The 20,871-nt window shown below is 45.4% G+C and overlaps 2 protein-coding genes across 2 annotated transcripts in view; one reads left to right on the top strand and one right to left on the bottom strand.

Moving 5' to 3' along the window:
* Window positions 1–192: 192 nt before the first annotated feature.
* Window positions 193–11,993, top strand: rrp12 (ribosomal RNA processing 12 homolog). The gene is made up of 34 exons (XM_041946977.1): window positions 193–378; window positions 1,146–1,375; window positions 1,570–1,653; window positions 1,758–1,834; window positions 1,945–2,050; window positions 2,142–2,258; window positions 2,375–2,513; window positions 2,627–2,754; window positions 2,859–2,957; window positions 3,034–3,125; window positions 3,206–3,317; window positions 3,535–3,635; window positions 3,726–3,840; window positions 3,926–4,068; window positions 4,156–4,277; window positions 4,364–4,428; window positions 4,522–4,681; window positions 4,778–4,932; window positions 5,087–5,154; window positions 5,249–5,342; window positions 5,447–5,605; window positions 5,701–5,781; window positions 5,864–5,969; window positions 6,390–6,497; window positions 6,594–6,751; window positions 6,840–6,931; window positions 8,290–8,445; window positions 8,537–8,709; window positions 8,811–8,921; window positions 9,643–9,689; window positions 9,799–9,877; window positions 10,046–10,113; window positions 10,209–10,291; window positions 10,403–11,993. The coding sequence occupies exons 1-34, from the start codon at window positions 240–242 to the stop codon at window positions 10,503–10,505; spliced, it is 3,870 nt and encodes a 1,289-aa protein (XP_041802911.1). The 5' UTR covers window positions 193–239; the 3' UTR covers window positions 10,506–11,993.
* antxr1d (ANTXR cell adhesion molecule 1d) overlaps window positions 11,960–20,871 on the bottom strand; it is a 22,373-nt gene continuing 13,461 nt past the window's right edge. The window contains exons 12-18 of the mRNA XM_041946978.1: window positions 19,449–19,527; window positions 19,060–19,155; window positions 18,932–18,970; window positions 17,871–17,969; window positions 17,380–17,544; window positions 17,189–17,269; window positions 11,960–13,161 (exon numbers count right to left, since the gene is read on the bottom strand). Of these exons, the coding sequence (XP_041802912.1) occupies window positions 12,871–13,161; window positions 17,189–17,269; window positions 17,380–17,544; window positions 17,871–17,969; window positions 18,932–18,970; window positions 19,060–19,155; window positions 19,449–19,527 (850 nt within the window). The 3' untranslated portion in view covers window positions 11,960–12,870. The remainder of the gene's footprint in view (window positions 13,162–17,188; window positions 17,270–17,379; window positions 17,545–17,870; window positions 17,970–18,931; window positions 18,971–19,059; window positions 19,156–19,448; window positions 19,528–20,871) is intronic.

The following is a 20,871-nucleotide window of genomic DNA, read 5'->3' as shown; positions in this document are numbered from 1 at the left end:
AACCGCATCACACAGTCTTCCTCAGCAGCCTAATGGCTGCTCAGTTGTACTCTCATGCAAGCTGAGCAGCTGTGTTTTTTTTTAAAGCTGTGCATGTTGTTTAGTGTTGAATGGCGCCATCTACTGGTAGAAAAACATCCAGGCCACGTGAGCACAGCCGTGGCGTCATTTGCCGAGCGACAGAGTCATCTGGAGCTGCTCAGACAGTTTGGGGTAACGCGAGTATTTTCAGCCCGAAAATGGTCAAGTCGGGCAAACTTCGATCCGGGACCGGGTCGAAACTCAAACGTTGGAAGAAAGGACACAGTAGCGACTCAAACCCGCAGACGAGTCGCTTCCGGCAGGCTGCTAAAAGCCGCTTCTTCAGCCGACCCACCGGTGAGCTTCCCACCACACGTGGGTCTGTGGCTAGTGCTAACGTTAGCTAGCGTCAGCCATTTAACTTGTTAACAACCCAAGCTAACTGTAAATGCTGCGCCATTAAATGCTGTCAGCAGAAAGTATCTCTATTTTTCCGTCTATTGCCTTTGGTCATCTGAAATAACCGGTCAGTCAGATTAATCCTCGATTTGAAACGTCAACAACTGCTGTGTGTTTGTGGCTGTGTGAGCCGCAGAGACACATTTTGAGCTGTGTCGTCAGATCAAAATATCTGTTCATTCTTGCTGATGCCAGGCAGATCACACCCTGAAATAATCCTGACAGTAACAGTACAAACAGTTTATAACTGTCAGGGCAGAGACACACATTTACTCATGTTGGCTCTGTACTCCAGCACATTAGTGTTTATGCTTAGTCTGAAGTTAAAGTTTAGATTTTCAGCTACACTTTTAAGATGTTTACAGCCATACATAGCCGTATATATATTATATAAAACCCCTTCAAGCACCTTTAAGTTGTGTATCAGCACTCAGGCTTGTCGTTATTCCATGTCACTTTCAGCGAGTTGGAGTATATAGCTAGAACAACACAGATAGGCTCTCTAGGCACTTTGAGACAGCACTCTAGTTGTCTTGTCTATGCCAGTCTTTTATGTATCCTTGTTTATGCCATTGACTCTGATGTGACCCCATCATGCCCGAGGATGGCTTCCATTTGTCTTGTGGGGAGGTCAGCTTAATGCAGTGGTATTTTTATCCCTACAGCAAAGAGTGATCTAACGGTCGATGCTCTTAAGCTGCACAATGAGCTGCAGGCAGGACCGCTGGAGCTCAGTGCAGGCGGCCGTAAAGACGCCTGCATGGAAGAGGAGCCCGATGAGGCGTTTTCAGAGAGGACCTCGGGTACCTTCCTCAGCGGCCTGTCGGACTGCTCCAACCTGACCTTCAGAAAGGTGCAGCGTTACTGGGAGTCCAACTCTGCTGCTCATAAAGAGGTAGTTGTTATACTGATGGTAGATCATGCATCCACAACACCCACCAAAAGAGATTTATATAACTGATTTGTGATTTTTGCAGATTTTTTTTTTTGATGTAATGAAATTTCTCGCTTGCATCAGGAGCAAAAGCTAAGTAACTGAGGGTAGCACTGCAAAGTTGTTGATGACATTTCACCTGATGTGTGTCACAGATCTGTGCAGTGTTGGCAGCTGTTACTGAGGTGATCCGTGGTCAAGGAGGGAAGGAGACTGAAACAGAGTACTTTGCTGCTTTGGTGAGCGCTGCCCTTTTGTTTTCACTATCTTCACTAAGACGGTACCAAATAACTTGTGGCGTGTCGAAAAATGATAGTGAACGTAGGTGTTGTCCTTTTTGTAGATGACCACCCTGGAGGTTGTTGATTCAGCAGAGTCACAGGCTGCAGTGGCGTACCTCCTCAACCTTGTCATGAAACGGTTGGACTTTAACAACTTTCTTTCCTCCAAAAAAAACCCCACCACGCATTTTGAGGCTAATGGGCTGTGATTGGAAATGTTTCTCATCTGATTGGTTTTGTGTTCCCTAGGGTTCCTGCTCCAGTGCTCATGTCCAAGTTCTCGGACACCACCAAGGCTCTGATGGACGTCATGTCTAAACAGGCCACGTCTGAGACCGCCTCGGCTCTTAGATGGGTGAGCAGACTTCTCTCTGAGGCTGTTTGACTGTTTATTGTTCATTTATAAACTGCAGAAAAGGCTGATTTAGTCATTTTTGCACCTATAGATCCTGTCCTGTCTGGCCACTTTGTTGAGGAAACAGGATGCATCTGTCTGGACTTACCCGTCTACTCTTCAGGCTTATCACGGCCTTCTCAGCTTCACAGTGCACAGCAAGCCTAAGGTCTGTCTCACCAGCCTACCAGTGACTGCCACAGCAGCATTACATGTTGATTTAATATTGAATGAGATGCTAAAATCATGCATTTTTTTCAATTTATTTCCACTTTTGTCTGTCAGATCCGTAAAGCAGCGCAGCAAGGGGTTTGCTCCATTCTCAGAGGTAGTGACTTCCTGTTTAAAGATAATGCACCAGCCCATCACCCTGCTGCTGTGACCACAGCCAAGTTCTGCATCAAAGAAATGGAGCAGGCCGGAGGTAAGTCGACATACTCACTGACATGCTTCGCTCATGCATACAGCTGGCATGTGCCTATTCATTGTTCTCACTGTGATGAAGATAATAGTTGTGTGTTTGTTTGTCCCCCCCAGGGAGCAAAGAGGACACCACCACACTTCATGTGCTGGGCCTCCTAAAGGAGTTGATGGGGACGTTTCCTCTGGGAGCTGTCAAGTCCTGCTGCGAGACTCTGCTGCGAGTGATGACACTCAGCCATGTGGTGAGGGCACAAAAACTTTAATAGGTGCAGTCAGATACCCTTTGCTCACCTTCACGGGCGCTCATGTGTAGATTTTAATATGGCTGCTGTGTTTCTGGCGACAGCTGGTGACGGCGAGCGCCATGCAGGCCTTTCACAGGCTGTTCAGCGGGAAGCCGAATGCGTCCACCCTCTCACCAGAACTCAACGCACAGATCATCACGGTGAGGAAATAAAAACCACACAAAGGGGCTCTGTCATAATGTGGTGTGAAAGCTAAATGCTAATTGTCATCCTCAGGCGCTTTATGACTACCTGCCCAGTGAGAACGACCTGCAGCCTCTGCTGGCCTGGCTCGCTGTCATGGAGAAAGCACACATTCACTTAGCAAGGTAACAAATCTGTTCATGTAATCATGGTAATTGCATGTTTTCTATTCAGATTAGTCAACAGTCTGTGTGTTTTTGTCTAGTTTGCAGAGTTCTCTGAGTTTGGGTCACCTCCCTCGCCTTTTCTCTGCCACCATGTCCTGTCTGTTGTCGCCTCACACTCAGGTGGTTTCCGCAGCTGCCAATACGCTAAAGGTAAAGACGTTATCCGCTAACTGATAAAGATGTTTTTGTTTGTCAAGGCCTGCCAGGCTCAGGTTATTTCTTGCATTGTAATCAAATCTTTAAAGATGTATTCCAGACAAGGAGGTCTGCAAAATTAGTAAATCTTTCTAAAAGATTCAGCTGATTTTCATTTTTCACAGTATATGCAGGGCCCTGATTGATGATTTATATATGTTTTCTGTTTCAGACATTGTTGACTGAATGTGTTGCCCCTTGCATGGAGGAAATGGGCAGAATCACTGCCACAGCCTCTGCAGGGAACCCCTCATATGTCTGCAAAATGTTTCGGTGAGTTCTCTAACCGAGCTAGCCTCAGTCTTTCCCCCCTTTTCTGTAGAGACTCATTATGATTATTGTGGCTGTGTCTGTGTGTTCCAGCGTTGTAGAAGAAGGGCTGTCGTATCGCTTCCATGCCTCCTGGCCGTTTGTGCTGCAGGTCCTGGGCTGCTTCTATCGAGTTGCAGGGAAACAAGCTCACCCCATCATGACCAAGGTACAGTCATTTATATCTGTAGACCACCATGTGAGTAAAGAAGGAGAGAACTTTGCCTGAGTCTGCTGTATTGTGTCCCCGACAGTCCCTGCAGTCTCTGGCAGACCTGCGCTCCACTCCTCACTTCCCCTTCAGTGGTGAGTTGGACCTGGCTGTAGGAGGAGCTGTGGAGAGCATGGGGCCTGAAGTTGTGCTGGGTGCAGTGCCTCTCAACATCACCGGTTACGAGTAAGTGGACGCACAAACACCGTGGCGCGGCCTTCTTGTCATTACAGTGGTTTAACTGAATGAGTGTTGTGTTTTGTCCCCCTCCAGGGATGACCTGGAGTTCCCACGCAGCTGGCTGGTCCCCGTCATACGGGATCATGTGAAGAACACCAACCTTGGTTTCTTCACTTCTTATTTCCTCCCTCTGGCCTCTACACTCAAGCAAAGAGGTAAGTGTGTGATGCTGCACTTGAAGGGGTCGGGTGATCGTATTTTTTAATGTTTATTAATGGATGACTCTGTTCTTGTGTTGTAGCCGAAGAGTTGGAGCAAGCAGGACAGAAGCTTGAGGCCAAAGTCTACCAAACATTACAGCTACAGGTAGCTCTACTCTCACTTAACTTTGGTGTTTTCGGAGGAAAGGGTTACAGTGAATGAGCTGTTTAGAAGTGGGTGTCTGTACTTTTTCTTCAGATTTGGACCATGCTCCCTGGCTTCTGTACATGTCCCGTGGACCTGCTGGCCTCTTTCAAAGGCATCGCCCGGGTACTCGGCATGGCTATTAACGAACGTCCAGACCTGAGACTCACGGTGTGCCAGGCTCTACGCACCATCATCAACAAGAGCTCCACCGGTAGGAAGATGCACACATCCAGAGAGAGATGACACACTTCTTATTCCTGAATCAAGTCATCCCAAACCCCCTGTGTGTCTGCTTTTGTGTCTGTAGAGGAGGAGAAGACAGAATTGGGACGCTTCTCCAAGAACTTCCTGCCCATCTTCTTCAACGTGTACAGCCTGCAGCCTGCAGCTGGAGAGTCTGGTGCATACAGGATGGCTGTGTTAGACACCATCAAGGTCTATTTAAGTGTCACCGAAAGACAGGTGAGTAAAGTTTGCTTTCATTCTGCTGCGCAATGTTTCCCGTGCATGGAAAAACCATGTCTAGAATAAATACTTTCCGATAGGCTGTCTGTCCTGTTACTGGCCATATTTCTTGTACCGGTGTCTTACTAATCACAGTCATCATCATCCTCAGATGGTTTGTACATTCCTGCAAAAAGCCACTGACAGACTCATCAGCACAGAGACCACTGAGTTCACACGGTAGGACATGAATACTGATATATTGCCATAGACTCATGTCTGTCATAGAATACATATTAGTGTACTCACTCTTCTGTCTGCCTTTATCTCTCAGGCTATCAATGATGGACCTTTTGGTTACCATGGCTCCCTCTGTAGACGAGGCCACCATGACTAAAACCTTTGAGCTGATTAAGCCATATTTGGAGGTAAGCGTACACACAGTGTGCTGAACGACATTCTCTGTTTTTTAAAATCACAGCTATTGAGGCCAAGTATTTTCCTTTTTAACTCCTGGATCTGCTGTTTGCAGACCAAAGAGCCGGGCATGCAGAAGAAGGCGTACCGCGTGCTGGAGGAGCTGTGCGGAGGAGAGAGTGATGAGTGCAGGTCGTTTGTCGTGGCGAATCTGGAAACGCTCAAAGCTGTCCTGCTGGAGACTCTGAAAAACGCCTCATCGCCAGCAAAGAGGGTGAGACTGCTGTGTAGAGAGGAAGAAAATGAAGCAGACACTAGATGGGACTATACACCTTGATTTACCGAGCTCTCTGATCCTATCTTCCTCAGCCGAGACTGAAGTGTCTGATCCACATCGTGAAAAGGCTCAGTGAAGAACACAAAGACTTTATCACCACACTGCTGCCAGAGGTACAAACACAAATAAGTCCTGGCAAACACACGCAGAGGATACCGGTATTTATCATCTTTATGAGGTTGTTGTCTCTTTCAGGTGATTATATGTACCAAGGAGGTGTCTGTTGGAGCTCGTAAGAACGCCTACACTTTGCTGGTGGAAATAGGAAACGCATTCATCCGCTTCTGCGGCAACACAAAAGGTGACACACCTGTCGTCCTTCTGTTGTCTATGCAACGTCTTGAAAGTCTGGAAAATGCAAAAATTATAACCGTTTTCAAGGTTAGACATATACTTGCAATTACACTCTTTGCAACATGGTGTTTTTATTTTCACAATCAGTCATATGAACCACAAATCTTTTTTTTTATATGAAATGTCATATTTGTTTGTCTCCTGACATTGAAATTGGCAAGCATTAAATATCCCTGATCAAAATATGAAATCAAATTTAATCTGAACAGCTGCTAAAATAAGGCTTTTGAATTCTTGGTATCTTGAAAGTGCTTGAATTGTACTCTTTAAAAACTATATGAACCTGTCTTAACTGTATATGTGGACACAAGTTTCTCATTTCAAGTGAATGCTTAAAATCCTAACTGAGTATCCGTCTGTGATCCAGCTGCCATGGAGGAGTATCTGGTGTTGGTGTACGCAGGACTCACAGGCTCCGTCACCATGATCACCTGTACAGTGTTGGCGCTTACTAGACTCATCTTTGAGTATAAAGGTAGGGGCCGCTGACTTTCAGCTATTTCCTGCTCGTGTTTTTGACTGCTTGTGTTCGCGGACTGGCAGACTCAGTCTGGTGCCTTCTCCTTCCTAGACAGCATCGAGGCGAGCACCAGGGAGCCACTGCTGCACAATGTTTGTCTCCTGCTGTCCTCTCGTACCAGAGAGGTAGTCAAGGCGGCTTTGGGCTTCATCAAGGTCATCCTCTTCATCATGGACCCCAAAACGCTGGCGTCACACGTCACCGTCATGGTAGAGACCTGCATTATAGATTCATGAGTCCACAGTAAAGAGTTTTGTGCCCTCATTTAATACAGGCTTCACTCTTTCTCATGTTCAGATGGAGGGCGTCGGGAGCATCAAAGACGACGTGAGGAGGCACTTCAGGACCAAACTGAAGAACATCTTCACTAAGTTCATCAGAAAGTTTGGGTAAGTGCTGCTAGTCTTTCGCTCCCTTTGTGTTTTTTTTACTCCCGGGTGTCGTGCAGCTAGCTAGCTGCTCTGAGGGAGACATGGTGGTGTGTGTGATGATGCACGTCTTTTTTTAAGGGATTATTTCAGATTGTGTCTTCAGCACTTCCACAGCAGTGTCACTAAATCCCTTTTACCTTATATCAGCACATAAGTGGACAAACGCATGTACGTAATCATGTTACATATTTGCGTTTTGGGACATGTGATATAGAGCTTGGTTAACAAATGTCTGTCACTGTATTCTTAAAAGAACTGCACAGAGTTGATTGATGTCTGTGCTGGACTTCATTAGGAGCAAATATTTGATAATCAGGGATGATTCTGATTACTGATTCCCTTTTTTTCTGTTACCAGTTAACCAAAACAGTCTTGTTGTAAACACAATTGATTAAAGGACTGTCCAGTGAAATTATTGGAAGATGTTAGCAATAATACCTATTATACCAATACTTATCATATGCTCACATTAACAAAGAAGAGCTTTGTTTTATAATGGCACAGCTGACTCCTCCTAAACTCTGATTGCTTTGGAATAGAGGTTAGAGCTGAAGATGAAACAGTTCCACATGTCCTCCTCATTGTTTCTGTTTGGAAGAGCTGGTGCCGGTCCACGTATCCTGAAAGATTTCAATGTCCCGGACAAATGGAAGAAATTCCGGTCAATGTTATCTGTGTTTATGGACCCTGTTTTCCCATGTTTTTGTTTCCAAGTGACTAATGGAAACAACATTTTTTGTAAGTGGTTCAGTATTGAGTGAGAGCGCTGCAGCCAGCAGCTGTGAAACGGGCTGCAATGTGTTGTTTGTGCACCGTTAGTGTACGTCTACCAGAAGTGTTTTGCCCCTGACAGACTCGTTATTCTAAGTGACAACATGATGGAAAGGATCCCTACAGAGATCGACTGATTGATTGTTAAAGAGTAAGATCCTTTTTTGGTTAACCAGAAGCCATTATTTTAACATGGTAAAGCACACTTCATTCCAGTGTGCCTCATCTTTCACTGATCCAACAAACACCATCAACTCTGGTTTGGTTGAAATAAATCTTCAATTTAATGATTTAGATGTGAAAGTATCGGGAGAGGATCCAGGGAAGCAGCAGGGTAAAACAGACCACATCAGAATATTTTCACATCTAACTTTCAGCAGACTTTATGACCAGAGAGAATGAAGCATGTCGGTCTTCAACAGATTTTCCCTTTAAAAACCTGTAACTACCAGATAACAGAAACCCTGCTCCGGCAGTCAGTGTACCATGGTACAGAGTCATGTTCTGTGTGTATTTTTGTGTCTAACAATCTGCTGGATTTCCAGTTTTGAGCTGGTGAAGAGCATGCTGCCTGCAGAACACCACAAGGTGCTCGCAAACATCCGCAAGGCTGAGGCTCGCACCAAGAGGCGGAAACAGGCCGCAGAGCAGCAGGACGACTCAGAGAGCGAAGAGGAGGCACCTAAAATGAAGAGCACAAGGTAGACTACTGTTCCCAAACACAAAACCCTGCCATCCTTTATACATGTACCCCACTTGCTCCTTAAAAACCTGCCGTCTTCTCCTCTCTAGTATTGAGGACATCCTTGCAGAGTCCGACAGTGATTTGTCAGAGGATGAAGGGAAGGCCGGTAATGCTCAGAAGAAGGCAGGCAAACCGCAGAAAGGACGGGCCTGGCTCAAAGAAGGAGAGGAAGATGACCCACTTAACTTCCTGGATCCCAAGGTTTCCCAGAGAGTGCTAGGTAACAGATGGTTACTGTGAGCCTGCATGTGTTTATCAAGAAAAAAGCTCAATAAATATTGTGTCTTGGTATTTGTTAACATGCTTTTTGTTGTTTCTCAGCCACCAACCCGGCGCTGAAAAAGAGTGCCAGGGTTGAGCACGGCTTCAAGGTGACGTCAGACGGACGGCTGATTATCAGAGAGGACGAAGAGGAGAATGTAAAAGACAAAGGTAAGAGGAAATCCTCCAGTTAGTCCACCTGTCTTATACATTGCCTTTTCCAAAAGGAGTTTATGCGTTTATTAGAGATGGAAACACCTTTTCCAACTAAGTTCTGAGCAAACACCAACAACTCACATGAGTGATCAGCTGTCCAAAAAAATCATGACCAAACCCAAAAAAAAGACTTAGAAATGTATTCTCGCATTCGAAGAGGACCTGTCTATTACTTGAAGACCGGGACCAGTGCAACACTGAGAGATGTCAGGCAGAACCCGGCCAGGAGACCCGGTCTGCACCGTGTTCCCAGCTGCCATTAACAAGTTAATGTTAACTTACAAGTTGTCCAAAGAAAACCTCGTTAGTAGCCTCCTCCCCTGTGTCTGGTCATGACACATAATCCATCCTCCTTGTCAAGACGGTTGGTAAAATACATTCAGGTGTCACTCCTCTGATCCTAGCTGATTGAAACAGCGTGGTTAATCCACTCATTATTTCGTCTTAAAATTCCACTTACTGTGATTGTGAAGGATAATCGTGCATAATAAAGGATCACTTTGAATGTATTCCCACGGCTGCTAACAGCATTTTGCTCTCTTAAACAAGTCTGTTGTGGCTCTTGTGTTTTTGTTGTTTCCATTTTTTTTTATTTGCAACATTTCAAAAGTTCACTTCAAATTCCCTTTACAGTTAAATGGAAACATGGCTAATAACCTGTTAACTTTCCCCACAGATGAGGGAGAGATGAAAGATATCCTAGAAGAGGCTGGAGTCAAGAGTGTGAGTGCTGCTCTATGTCACACAGTATTTATGTGGCTTTCCTGTGGCTGTAGAGACATGTTTATTGCTGTTTTTCATTTATCATTTGTGTGTTTTTGATCACCTTCAGAAAAAGACACAGAAAAGGAAGTTCCAAGATGACAACTTTGATGAGGACATGGACATTGAACCCCAGCTTAAGTATAAAGGTAGACTGGAAGCAAGTTGGCAGCAATTTTAGGTCATAGGCAGGAGTTCGAGATCACATTATCTCTTTTTAGGTTAATATTTGGGAAAATTCTGGAGTTGCGACATGATTAGAAAGCATTGTGTGCATAACGAATTTAGACTAAGAAACACATAATTTTTCTTCTCAGCCGGGGGTTCGGGTATCCACAGACCCCTTGGAGGAAAGGAAGACATCGGGGCAGACTACAAGTCAAAGGTGAGTCCGACAACATGCAGAAAGGCACACTGCAGGTGGTGTTGCTAAGAAACTATAGTTCTGAGTGTCTTATTCTTTCATCCCACATCTCACAGAAAGGAAAAGGAGATGTGAAGAAAAAAGGAAAGCTTGATCCTTACGCTTACATCCCTCTGAAGAAGGCCCAGCTCAATCGCAGGTACTGGCAGCATTTTTGTTTTCATAGATTTTCATGAACTTCTCTGACGAGGAGCAGATTTAAATGAGAATACCAGGCGCTAACATGTTTTCGTCCTTTGTGTGTCCACAGGAAGCGTGCCAAACTGCACGGCCAGTTCAAGGGCATGGTGAAAGGAGCCCAGAAGGGGGCGCTGTCTGGAAAGAAAATGCAGAAGAGGAAGGGGAAAGCTTGAAGAACGTGATAATATTTCAGAATGGACTTGAAACATGTGTGTTGGTGTGTTGATAAACATACTAAAATGTAGACATACACCTTGGATGTGTGTGTATGTCTGTGTATTTCAGACAGACTCATTGAAGGTGAAACCAGTTTGTTTTTAAACTGTTCCATCCTTGTAAACTCTTTAAATGCTCTGACTGGCGTTAGACAGCTCTAACGACAGTCAGTAGTCAGTGTGTGTGTGTTGTATGTGCCGTACCTGCCTTGATAGATATTGACAGACCAAATGGAAAATACATTTACTGTCAAAAAAAGATCAATCAACTCTCCTTTCTGATAAATATACATGTGAACATTGTCTAGATGTGTAGACAGACAATAAGAGAGGTTTGGGAAGTGTAATGTAATTTGTGGTCACTTGAGGGCGCTGTAGACTTCTGGCTTATTAACAGTGCATTAGTGCTTTCATGAATGCATTTAAAGATGATTTAAATACAGATTTAAAGCTGCTCTGAAACGTATAAATCAATGCTTTCCTCTTTGATAGTTTTCCTCACAGAAGCCCACAGTTATCTGCAGCCTGTGGTTAAGTGTGCCTTCAGTGCAGCTCCTTTTAAAGACACGGAGAGGGAAGCTGTAGGTTCTGGTTGTGCAGGGTGAGTTCACATACCATGAGCCTCATGTGATTCATTTCCCTCAATGGGTTGCAGAGAAATGAGTCATGTAGTGGCAGACTGACCTCCTAATTGCACTGTTTTGTGACTGAGCTCAGTGTGTCAGGCAGTGTTTCGGAGGAGGGGGGGGCAGATGTCCTGTGCTGATTCAGGACATTCTCAGACTGGGCATCATCAGAGCGTAGATGTGTATATATAAAGTGTCTTCAGAAGGTATTCAGACCATTTCACTTCCTACCCACCTCATTGTGTTACAGAGTTGAATTTAAATTCACTTTTTTTTCCTACACAAAATATTACAGAATGAAAAAGTGAAAATTAGTTTTTAGAAATTTGGTTTGAATTCTGTCCTTAAGCTGCTGGAAGCACAATGCAGGATTTGTATGCCATATGTTTAAATTAAGAAAGAAGTGGTAAAAAGATGTATTTCAGAGCGCTGATGTATTCCAGAAATGTGACTTTGAACAAATCCAAATGCAGTGAATTTCGCAATAACTTTGCAGGACACCTATATAAACGTCATGGTTAGATTATTAGTGTCTTGACAGCAGCTGAAGTGTAATTAGCTTAATTCAGAACGTTGCTTTAAGAGAACCCCATAACAACACCAAATGCTGCCGCTTGCAATATCCAATTAACTAATAAATATGTCATTAGGTCTCTGCGGCACTGACCCTGGCGTGTTTGTAAGGTGATTCACAGTGTGACTGCAAAAAAAGTCTTATTGAAATATAATGCCACATTTTTTTAACACTTTTAATAACCATAAAAGAAATCACAGTCAGGCAGCACATAAAAAAACCCATTTTGTTTATTGAAGACAGACACAAAAGGTTGTTAATAAAGAAATAATGCAAATGATCATTTCAGTCAGTAAATGCAGTATACAGGAGAACCCTGAAGATACTAATTTTCAATGCAATCAAATACATCAGGATGCTTCCCTTGTTTCCACTTTAATCTTCCCCTTCCTCAAAATTTGAAAAGCCACCTGACACTAAAAAGAAAACAGATGCAGACAGGGCTTGTATTAAAATAAATAAAATATGGAGAAACTGCCCTGCAGTTGCAATAAGATCAATGAACTTTTACACTGGATTTTAAGTAGGATGTAAAAAAGGTTTCTTTGGTTGAAAAGGTAAAATGATGAAACAGGCTGATTTGTAGCAACCTAAGATATACATTTAAAAAACCAAGAGCCAACATCACCGACATCGTTATCTTTCACTACATGCTGCATTTTTCACCACGTCCTCACCCAATATTAGTCTCTACCAACCCAAAGTAAATAAGTCTGTTTACCATCACACACACATAAACTGTCACAATCTAACTTTCAACACGTAAATCCATTTGGTTGAATTTCCAGAAAGGATTGCACTTACTCTTACCGCCTCAGTCCACATGACGTCTATTACTCTACACACAGGCTTAATCAAGTAACTACATGCTTGTCTTTCCTATAATGTTGGTGTGTTTTAGAAAAAATGTGACCTTTGATGAAAGTCAGTAGCTGATTTTGATATCAGATAAATATTTTTTGCTGTCCAGCAACAAAGCACAGAGCTTCAGGTCAGAGCTCCTGCCTTATAAGATTTTACGCCTCTCTGCTGTCTCAGTCTTTAGGGTGAAAGGAGGACATGGTTTTTTTTTAACGCAAAGACTTGATGTATCAGTTGTTCATCGGAGGCCCTCTCGTCATCATCAGAGCCTGGGTGGGGGTCGAGATGGCGGGGGTCCTGGAGGCCCAGGGGGCGCGCGGGTTGGGGGTGGACCTGGAGGGGGTTGGAACACGGGAGGGGGTGCGCGGGAGGGCGGCGTGGTGCGGGGCCCTCTCGATGGAGGCTTCGTACGGGGGACGGAGTTAGAGACCAGAGGTTGCTGTTCGACGGGCGGAGGAGGAGGAGGCGAGGGAGAGTGATGTGTGCGAGGAGGAGCCTGGTTGTTCGGGGTGGACTCTCCATCTTTGACCCGTTGGAAACTAATACAGCGACCCTGCACGACACACAGACAGACAGACGAAGGTTAAACCACAGCGACGACTCATCATTTCGGTGCAGAACACAGATTAAAACGGAGTCTGTCTGTGCAAAATCAATGAGCTTCTGAGATCCACCAGCCAGGGTGGTTGGTGTGAGCCTTTGCCCAGCTCTGCTGACAGAGGCATGTGTGTTTGAAGCCCTGGAGGGCACACAGAGCTGCTTCTGTCTTCTGTCCACACCTGCACTACAATAGCTGTGATGCTAGCAGAGACAGGCACTGACAAAGTTATCACACACACACACACGCTTTTGCAGGCTGCAGCTTTCCCCATTTCCCCTCCTCTTCTGCAGGAGCCTCTGCTGCGATGCGGCCCCTCTTGATGCAGAACAGAAAGTGGTTTATGTCTCTTATGTGCTTGACTTGTTGGAATGGAAAAGGGAGATTTAAATATCCCCACAATAGTTAACAGAGGCCTCTTGGCGTTTAACATAATTTACAAGTCTGGTAGAATGGAACGCTTCTCTTATTGTTCTCATTGATGGTTTCCCCTCTCTGTTCACTGCATAGCATCCTCCTGCACACACACACACAGAAACTCCTGTCTTCCTCAGTCAGTGTGTGAAGGATGGAGAGTAGGTCTCTGTGTCACAGACCCTTGGTGGTCTGATTATAACACCTTATTAAACAGAGAGGCCCTAAAGTCACACAGGGGCCAATAAGAGGATCCCAGCAGCAGTAGCTTTGTGACTGAGGGGGCCATTGTGTGTTTGCCTATATGAGGGGTGTGTAATTGTTGTGTGTGGGGGGGGCACCGTTGGGGGGGTGACTGCTTCGGTCTTGTCACCGGGGCCGTGGTGAAAGGGCCAGTTTGTGAGCAGCAGCACAACACCAGAGACAGCATATGGACACAATGAGAACACAAGCTCATGAATATGAGTGTGTTTGTGTTTGTGTGTGACTGTGAGCATGCCTCCAACAGAACATATGGCCTGAATGAAACCTCGGCCTCATGAATAACAGGGGAGAGAAAGGCTAGGGGGCTGGCTGCGAGGCAGCGTCAAGAAACATACCGTTGGTTGCAAAAAGAGCAACAGGAAAGTGGCAAAAAGAGGAGATTTTCCCACTTTGAGGTAAATGATATGCACATAGATGAGCTGTGTGAGAGGTCAGCAATGTGTCGCTTGTGATGGCCAGTCTCCCCGCGGCTGTAAAGTCTGTCACTGCTTTACTTCCCCTCTTGGCGATTGTTTACTTAAAACCCCTCAGCTCCTTTTTAGGAGAAAAACAAAACCCTAAAGCACCTCCAGCGTCCCTGTTCACACCACTCCTCTGTCCGGCCCCAGTTTCTCCCCCTGAGCCCCGACACTTCGCCCTTCCCTCTGTGGCCGTTCACGGGGAACCGATGTGTGCGCACGTTTGTCGCCATTAAAGTAAAGAAAACAGGAGAAAGACGAGAGAGCGGAGACACACATCCGACCTGACAGCTTTGCCTGTCACCTCGCGTGACATTACAGCGATCCACTCGCGTGAGGAAGACGCTCCGTGTGTCCCCACAAGAGTTAACACATGTCATAGAGCACATATGCTGCTCTGAAAGGTGCAACACTTAATGTCGAATAACGTCAGAAACGGAGAGACTGAGTATTAAAGGGTCCATCCATCCATCCATTATCTATACACCGCTGAATCCTTTGCAGGGTCACGGGGGGGCTGGAGCCTATCCCGGCCGTCTCTCGGGCGAAGGCAGGGGACACCCTGGGCAGGTCACCAGCCTACCACAGGGCTACACATAAAGACAGACAACCATGCACACCACTCATTCACACCTACGGACAATTTAGAGTCTATCAAAGGGTCTGCTAAGCTAAATTACGTAAAATATTTATCACTTAAATCTTGTGGTAGCCATATATGTAGTAGCAGTAGCTGCTGACTGGTTATTGTGACAATAACTACACCCCATAATCCTTCCACGTGCCACCGGGCAGCTGCAGATGCTTCCTGGTTGGCATTCAGTGCTCTGGATAATGAAGGATCACGACACTTTTCACTGGAACTACTTTCTACGGAGGAAATAGTCCCTGTGATAGCTGTTAACAGCAGTTCCTGTGGATCATCCAGAATACCAGAGAAACTGATACTTGAAACAGATGTTGCTCATCATTTTTTTCCAATTAAAAATCTCCGTGGCAACTGAGCAAACTCAGTCTCCTAATGAAAACTGTGTGATACGGATGAGAGATGAACTGAGTTAAACTGAAGCTGTGTAAAGTGTTGGGGGGGGGGGGGGGGGGGCGCCGCCCATGTGTGAGTACGCAGGGATGGTGGCCGCCCTCTGGTCTGGTCTGGTCTGTGCGACGAGGCCATCAGTGCCGTCAGCTCGGGGGACAAAAGAAGGGAATCTCTTCTGTCACAATATGGCTCGTGGCCTTTCAGCTCCCCATCTGTTTGTGTGACGCTCGCTCGGGAGAGCTGACACACACGTTACAGTGACGCACACGTGCACGCACGCACGCACACACAGCAGGGAGAGATCAAACGCAGAACAGGGAGTGTGGCAGAAACTGGCAGCCCGCTGATGGCCGTTTGCAGAGGCAGTGAAGCAGCGGTAATGTGGGGAGAAAGCAGGACGAGCTCCTCCCGAGCTGCTGGTTAACAATCTGCATCAGGGAGTCTGATCCACGCTTGTTAACGCTGTGCTTTTCGCCAGCCTCGTTGGGCTTTCTGTAATCCCTCTCTGCTGTTTGTCGTCCCGCTGCAGCTTCTTGCTCTCGTGAAGGTGTTTGACATCACTACTGTGAAGAATTCACGCTGAGAATTTAGATCTGCGCCCGGCTTTTGTCAGCACGAGGAATCACTGTCGTCTTTCATGTCTGATATGGCAACTATCCCCCTCGCAACAAAAGTGGATTTCTTTCCACTCATTTCTTTCCATGTGAGAAGTAGCCTTTCATTTTCTGCAGTTAATGGCTCGTGAAGGGAGTTGTGGGGGTCATTGTTGAGCGGCTCTGTGAACCGCAGCCCCACAGAAAGTGGCTGACAAAGGCTCAAGAAACTTCTGTCCTGATGACAGAGATGAATTGTTCCCCATCTAAGATTGGAAAGAAGGGATAAAATCATTGAAGACGACCACTTTTATAGACTCCGAATACAGCAAACACGCACACTCGTGCTGTTCCCCGAATCAAACCAGAAAGATGAATCACGCCATTCAAAGAACAAATCGATAAATTTCACGGCGATATGGCCTCAGCTACGAGAGGCGACAATGACACCATTTACAACGGAGCAGATGTTTCACCATGACAACCGGTGCGATGATGAAAACATGTGGGGGTTATGGGATGCCATACACTGGGTCAAGGTTAGATAACAGGGCCGCTCTGCTCTCTCTTGCTCTGTCACACACACTTGGCCAGCGATGTTCTGATTTATGAGTTTTTTTCAGGAGCAGCACTGGTGGCCGGTATTACAGCACGTTACATTTTTTCAGAATTTTACATGAAACCAAGCAAATAAAACCCAGCTCGACACAGTGGCTGGTTTTACTATAATTAGCACTTGAGAGCGAGTGTGTGTAACATGCTATTTGGAAACGTCATAGAAGCCCAGTCGCTTTCAGGGACTTCTCAAAGAAGAGCACAGAAGAGTACAGTCCTACTGAACAATGGCAGCTTTGACGAGCCGAGTGGTACCAGCAGCTCATTGACTCGCTGTGTGTGTGCGTAGACAATCGGTACTGAGCTGCTGTGTTGAAGCTGTACATGCTGCTCGCCGACACATGTCGTCTTTATGCAGTGCGACAGACAGAAAAACAGAATGCAGATGCTCAGTTGTCCACATACAGAGACGGGAAACACACTGTACCATCCAAATTGCTCATAAAAAGCTTTTAAGTGGTTGGTACCCACAGAGCAATCCCGAAAATGACACATAATTACCAAATTACACTTTTGTGTCAGTCATTATGCCTGTTTGCGGTGCATCTGATTTTCCAGTCATACTCTAGGTGAAGACAAAATGTGACTGGCAGGCTCACCTCGTCTCCGGGATGTGGTCTCATCAGAGATACCTGGTCATAGCCCCTCCTGAACAGAGCCCACAGAGCATCGAGCTTCCCCTGGAAAACCCAGAAGGAACACATTGATGCAAGAAAAAAATATTTCATATAGAATCAAAAACCTTGAACGTACATTTAAAATTCTCACTATAGTTTACTACGAAACCAACCTTGATGGGCGAGTACCACCTCCTTTGCTGTGGGAGGCGGCGGGGCGGTTTTCGGGGCTTTGGCTCATATGGTTCAAATTCCTGCTCTGGCATCTTTACAACAGCATTTTTGGGTTTGTCCAGCTTAGCACCTTCCTCGGTGGACCCCTTCTCCCCCCATCGCACCTAAGAGAGCCACATTAAATTCTTTTGAGCATTTAAAATGTGTGTGTGGACTTGAATAACTCACATCGTTGCAACATAAATCTGGTTCCAGTCACATTGTGCGGACTTATCTTTCTTATGGGGACAAAACACAAGTCCCCATAATTTAAAATTATTAAATTTTAGGGTGAGGATTTGGGTTAAGGTTAGGGTAGGAATTAGGGTTTGGTAAGTAGTGGTTATGGTTATGATTAGGGTAAGTCTCCTGGAAATGAATGTAAGTCTATGTAATGAAGTGATGGACAGAGGAATAGGTGTGTGTGTGTGTGTGTGTGTGGTATGCATACCTCCATGCGTTTGATGCCACCCACTCCTCTTCCTCCATAGTAGGATGCATCCACTGTGGGCCACCTCTTCTTGGGCATCCCGTCATCATCATCTGAGTCCTTAGAGTGAGACTCATTACATGACACAGCTCAAACCAAAAATTCCCACACTCTCAAGCCTTTAGCATCCCATCTAAATTGTTTTTATAAATGCAACTGCAAAAAATAAAATTTACAACCTTCCTCTATACGCACAGCAATCAATGTATACCATCGCGTTGTTTATCTTAACAGCTGCTCATATTAACTTTGACTGTATGTTTTGATCACGATTATTTAATTGTCGCTAATTTCCAGAATGAGGGATCAACAGAGGACTTATCGAGCCATGAGGGATGAGTGAACACAAGAAAAAAACCTTGCTTTTTTGGTATCTTTAGTTGCGTCAAAGCACAGGCAGCCTTTAAATCAATTAATAAACAGTTCACATGTCTGCGTATAACAGCGACTACAGCAGAATCTGTATCTGTTCAAACAACAAAAATGATCAAATGAACAAAAAGATCCCTGTGTTGTTTTTTTAAGGAAAATCATTACTGAATAAAATCATTTGAATTGCAACCAGAGGATATACTGTATGACGTAATGAATTACAATGGTGTTGTTTATAGTGGTATAAGAAATTTCTAAAATTCAGTTTTACTATACTTAATTTTTTACTCAGTCTATTTACATGTTTAGATGAGAAATTATGCATATATTTACATTAGAGAGGCTTCATGCTCATGGCAACTCATTCATTTCTTTTACTGTCTCTCAGACAACAAACAAATATGACGGCGAGATTGTTTCATTTCAAATATTAAAATATTTTTTGTTTACATGGGTGTTTGTGGTGATGAAACACCAGACTATGTTGGAAATCCAGCATTTTCAAGGAGTACATTCAAATTCGAGCATATTCCTAACCTTCAACATATAACAGTTAAAATTAGGCATTTTCCAAACTCTCAAGACTTTATATGAACTCTGATAATACAGCATGAATCCCTGTTTCCTGAATGAATAGAGAAAAGTCTTACTGGTTCTGGAGGGGGAGGTGGTGGAGGTTCTTTGATTACCTGAAGATTTAAAAATAAAATGTCATGAGAGAAATAACAGTATAATCAAGAAATGACCACGGTGTCAAAATAATGAAGTTCAGACTTACCACAGTGCAGCAGAGAGGCCAGAACCACCACATCAGCAGCAGAGCCAACAGCAGGAACACCACCAGCAACGATATGAGCACGATGGTGCCGTCGAACTACACACACACACAGAGAACGGCAGGATTAAGGTTAAACTTAAACTGAACTGAAAGACAAGTGGCGAGAAAAGGTGAAAAAGAAAAGCAAGAGTACTCACAGCCTCCTCTGATGGACAGACACAACAGAGGAGACCTCAGAGAGGAAGGAGAGAAGAAGAAGACGGCTGGAGAACCAGGAGGAAGTCAGAAGGTTGAAAGGAAGTTGATGCAAATAAGAACGCATGCCACAGGGAAACATCATCAGGAGTTGTTGTAATAGTGCAGACTAAATGCAGACAGGATGTACTCACACATTCAGTAGTAGTGATGTGAACGGAGCTGGTGATGTAGGAGAGGCCCTCGTTCATGCTCACCTGCAGGTAGATCACCCTGCGAAACACACACACTCATGACTGATCTGATCATCTGATCATCGGACACAGAAATGCACAGACGGGCGCACGCCGGCTCGTGTGCACATTCCCGGCCTGGTTTCGGGCCACGGTTAGGCGCTCGCCAGAGGTGCCGAATGCATTCCCTCACCCACTTTGTCCATACTTGCCGCTTTATAAGCACGCAAACATGCTGACATAGACACAAAACCAAAGCCTTTAAAGAGGTCAGGGAGTTCTCCACCCACAGAAGGAATCTCTCCTGTTTGGATCAGACCCAAACCTCTAATGTGGAAACCACAGACAGATAAATGGCTTCTTATTCTCCAGTATTCAGCGCTGATATACGCAGCTGTAACGGCACAAAGATAGGCCGGGCGTGGACAAGAGACGGGGAAAACAAGCAGTTTTTGGTTGGGAAGGTGATGGGATAGTGGTGTTGATGGAAGATTGGACAGGACTGAGGTAGTGGAGAGGAGAATGGGATAGTTAGTTGACAGGTTATTCATAAGGCTTTTAAGAAATATGAACAAAAACAAGACATGTTGGCCAAATGGGCGGGTGAGGGTGGAAACGCAGACAGCTGGATTGTAGTTGAAGGCTTGGAAAAGAATGGAGAGACAAGGGGGGCATTGAGCTCTGGGTTTAGATTTGAGGAGGGGGCGGCAAGGGGGAGTAGGTCACTGCAGGGTGGGAGCGAGGAGAGGAAACAGAGAATGGGGGGATGGTAGGAGGCGGGCCTTTCCTGTTCTACATCCCTTCAGCACTGTCCCTCCCCTCCGAGACCCCCGCTTCACTTCCTCAATCACCGACTCTGTTTTCGCCTCCTCGCCCCTCCTGCATCCACTCATAACTCATGCTGACACTGACTTGAGAGCAGGAAACTGGCGGTGCAGGTGCCACTCATCTTTTCTTTCACCTCTTCCCTCCCTTCTCAGCCCCTCGCCATCCTTCCTGTTCATATGGTCAGCCCTCCTTTCAGGCAGGCACGGTGCTATCAGCCCCTCTCTGACAGAGAGATCTCAGCCCCTATCAATCATCAATCTGCCCACTATATATGTCTCGTGCCCTGTGTGTGTGTGTGCAGGAGGGGGTGCTGCATCCGGAAGGTTCCCAGTCAACACAGATTTGTGTGACGGCAGCGTCAATGACTTCATTACATGTGATAAGACTCGGGTGGAGCAGGAGGTGAGCGAGGGGGTTTGGGGTTTGGGTGAAGAGGTGACGCTGGGAGCTCGAGTCCCTGAGACCTCAAGACTTTACAACCCCAAAACAGGAAGCAGTTCACCTATAATGTGATCTGACATATAAGAGTGATTTTTAGGGCTGCAGCTGAAGAAAA

This window comes from Chelmon rostratus, chromosome 11 (assembly GCF_017976325.1).
Source record: "Chelmon rostratus isolate fCheRos1 chromosome 11, fCheRos1.pri, whole genome shotgun sequence".
In the NCBI taxonomy this organism is placed as follows: Eukaryota; Metazoa; Chordata; class Actinopteri; order Chaetodontiformes; family Chaetodontidae; genus Chelmon; species Chelmon rostratus.
The sequence above is the reverse complement of the archived record's forward strand: the minus strand, read 5'-3'. Positions and strand labels throughout refer to the sequence as shown.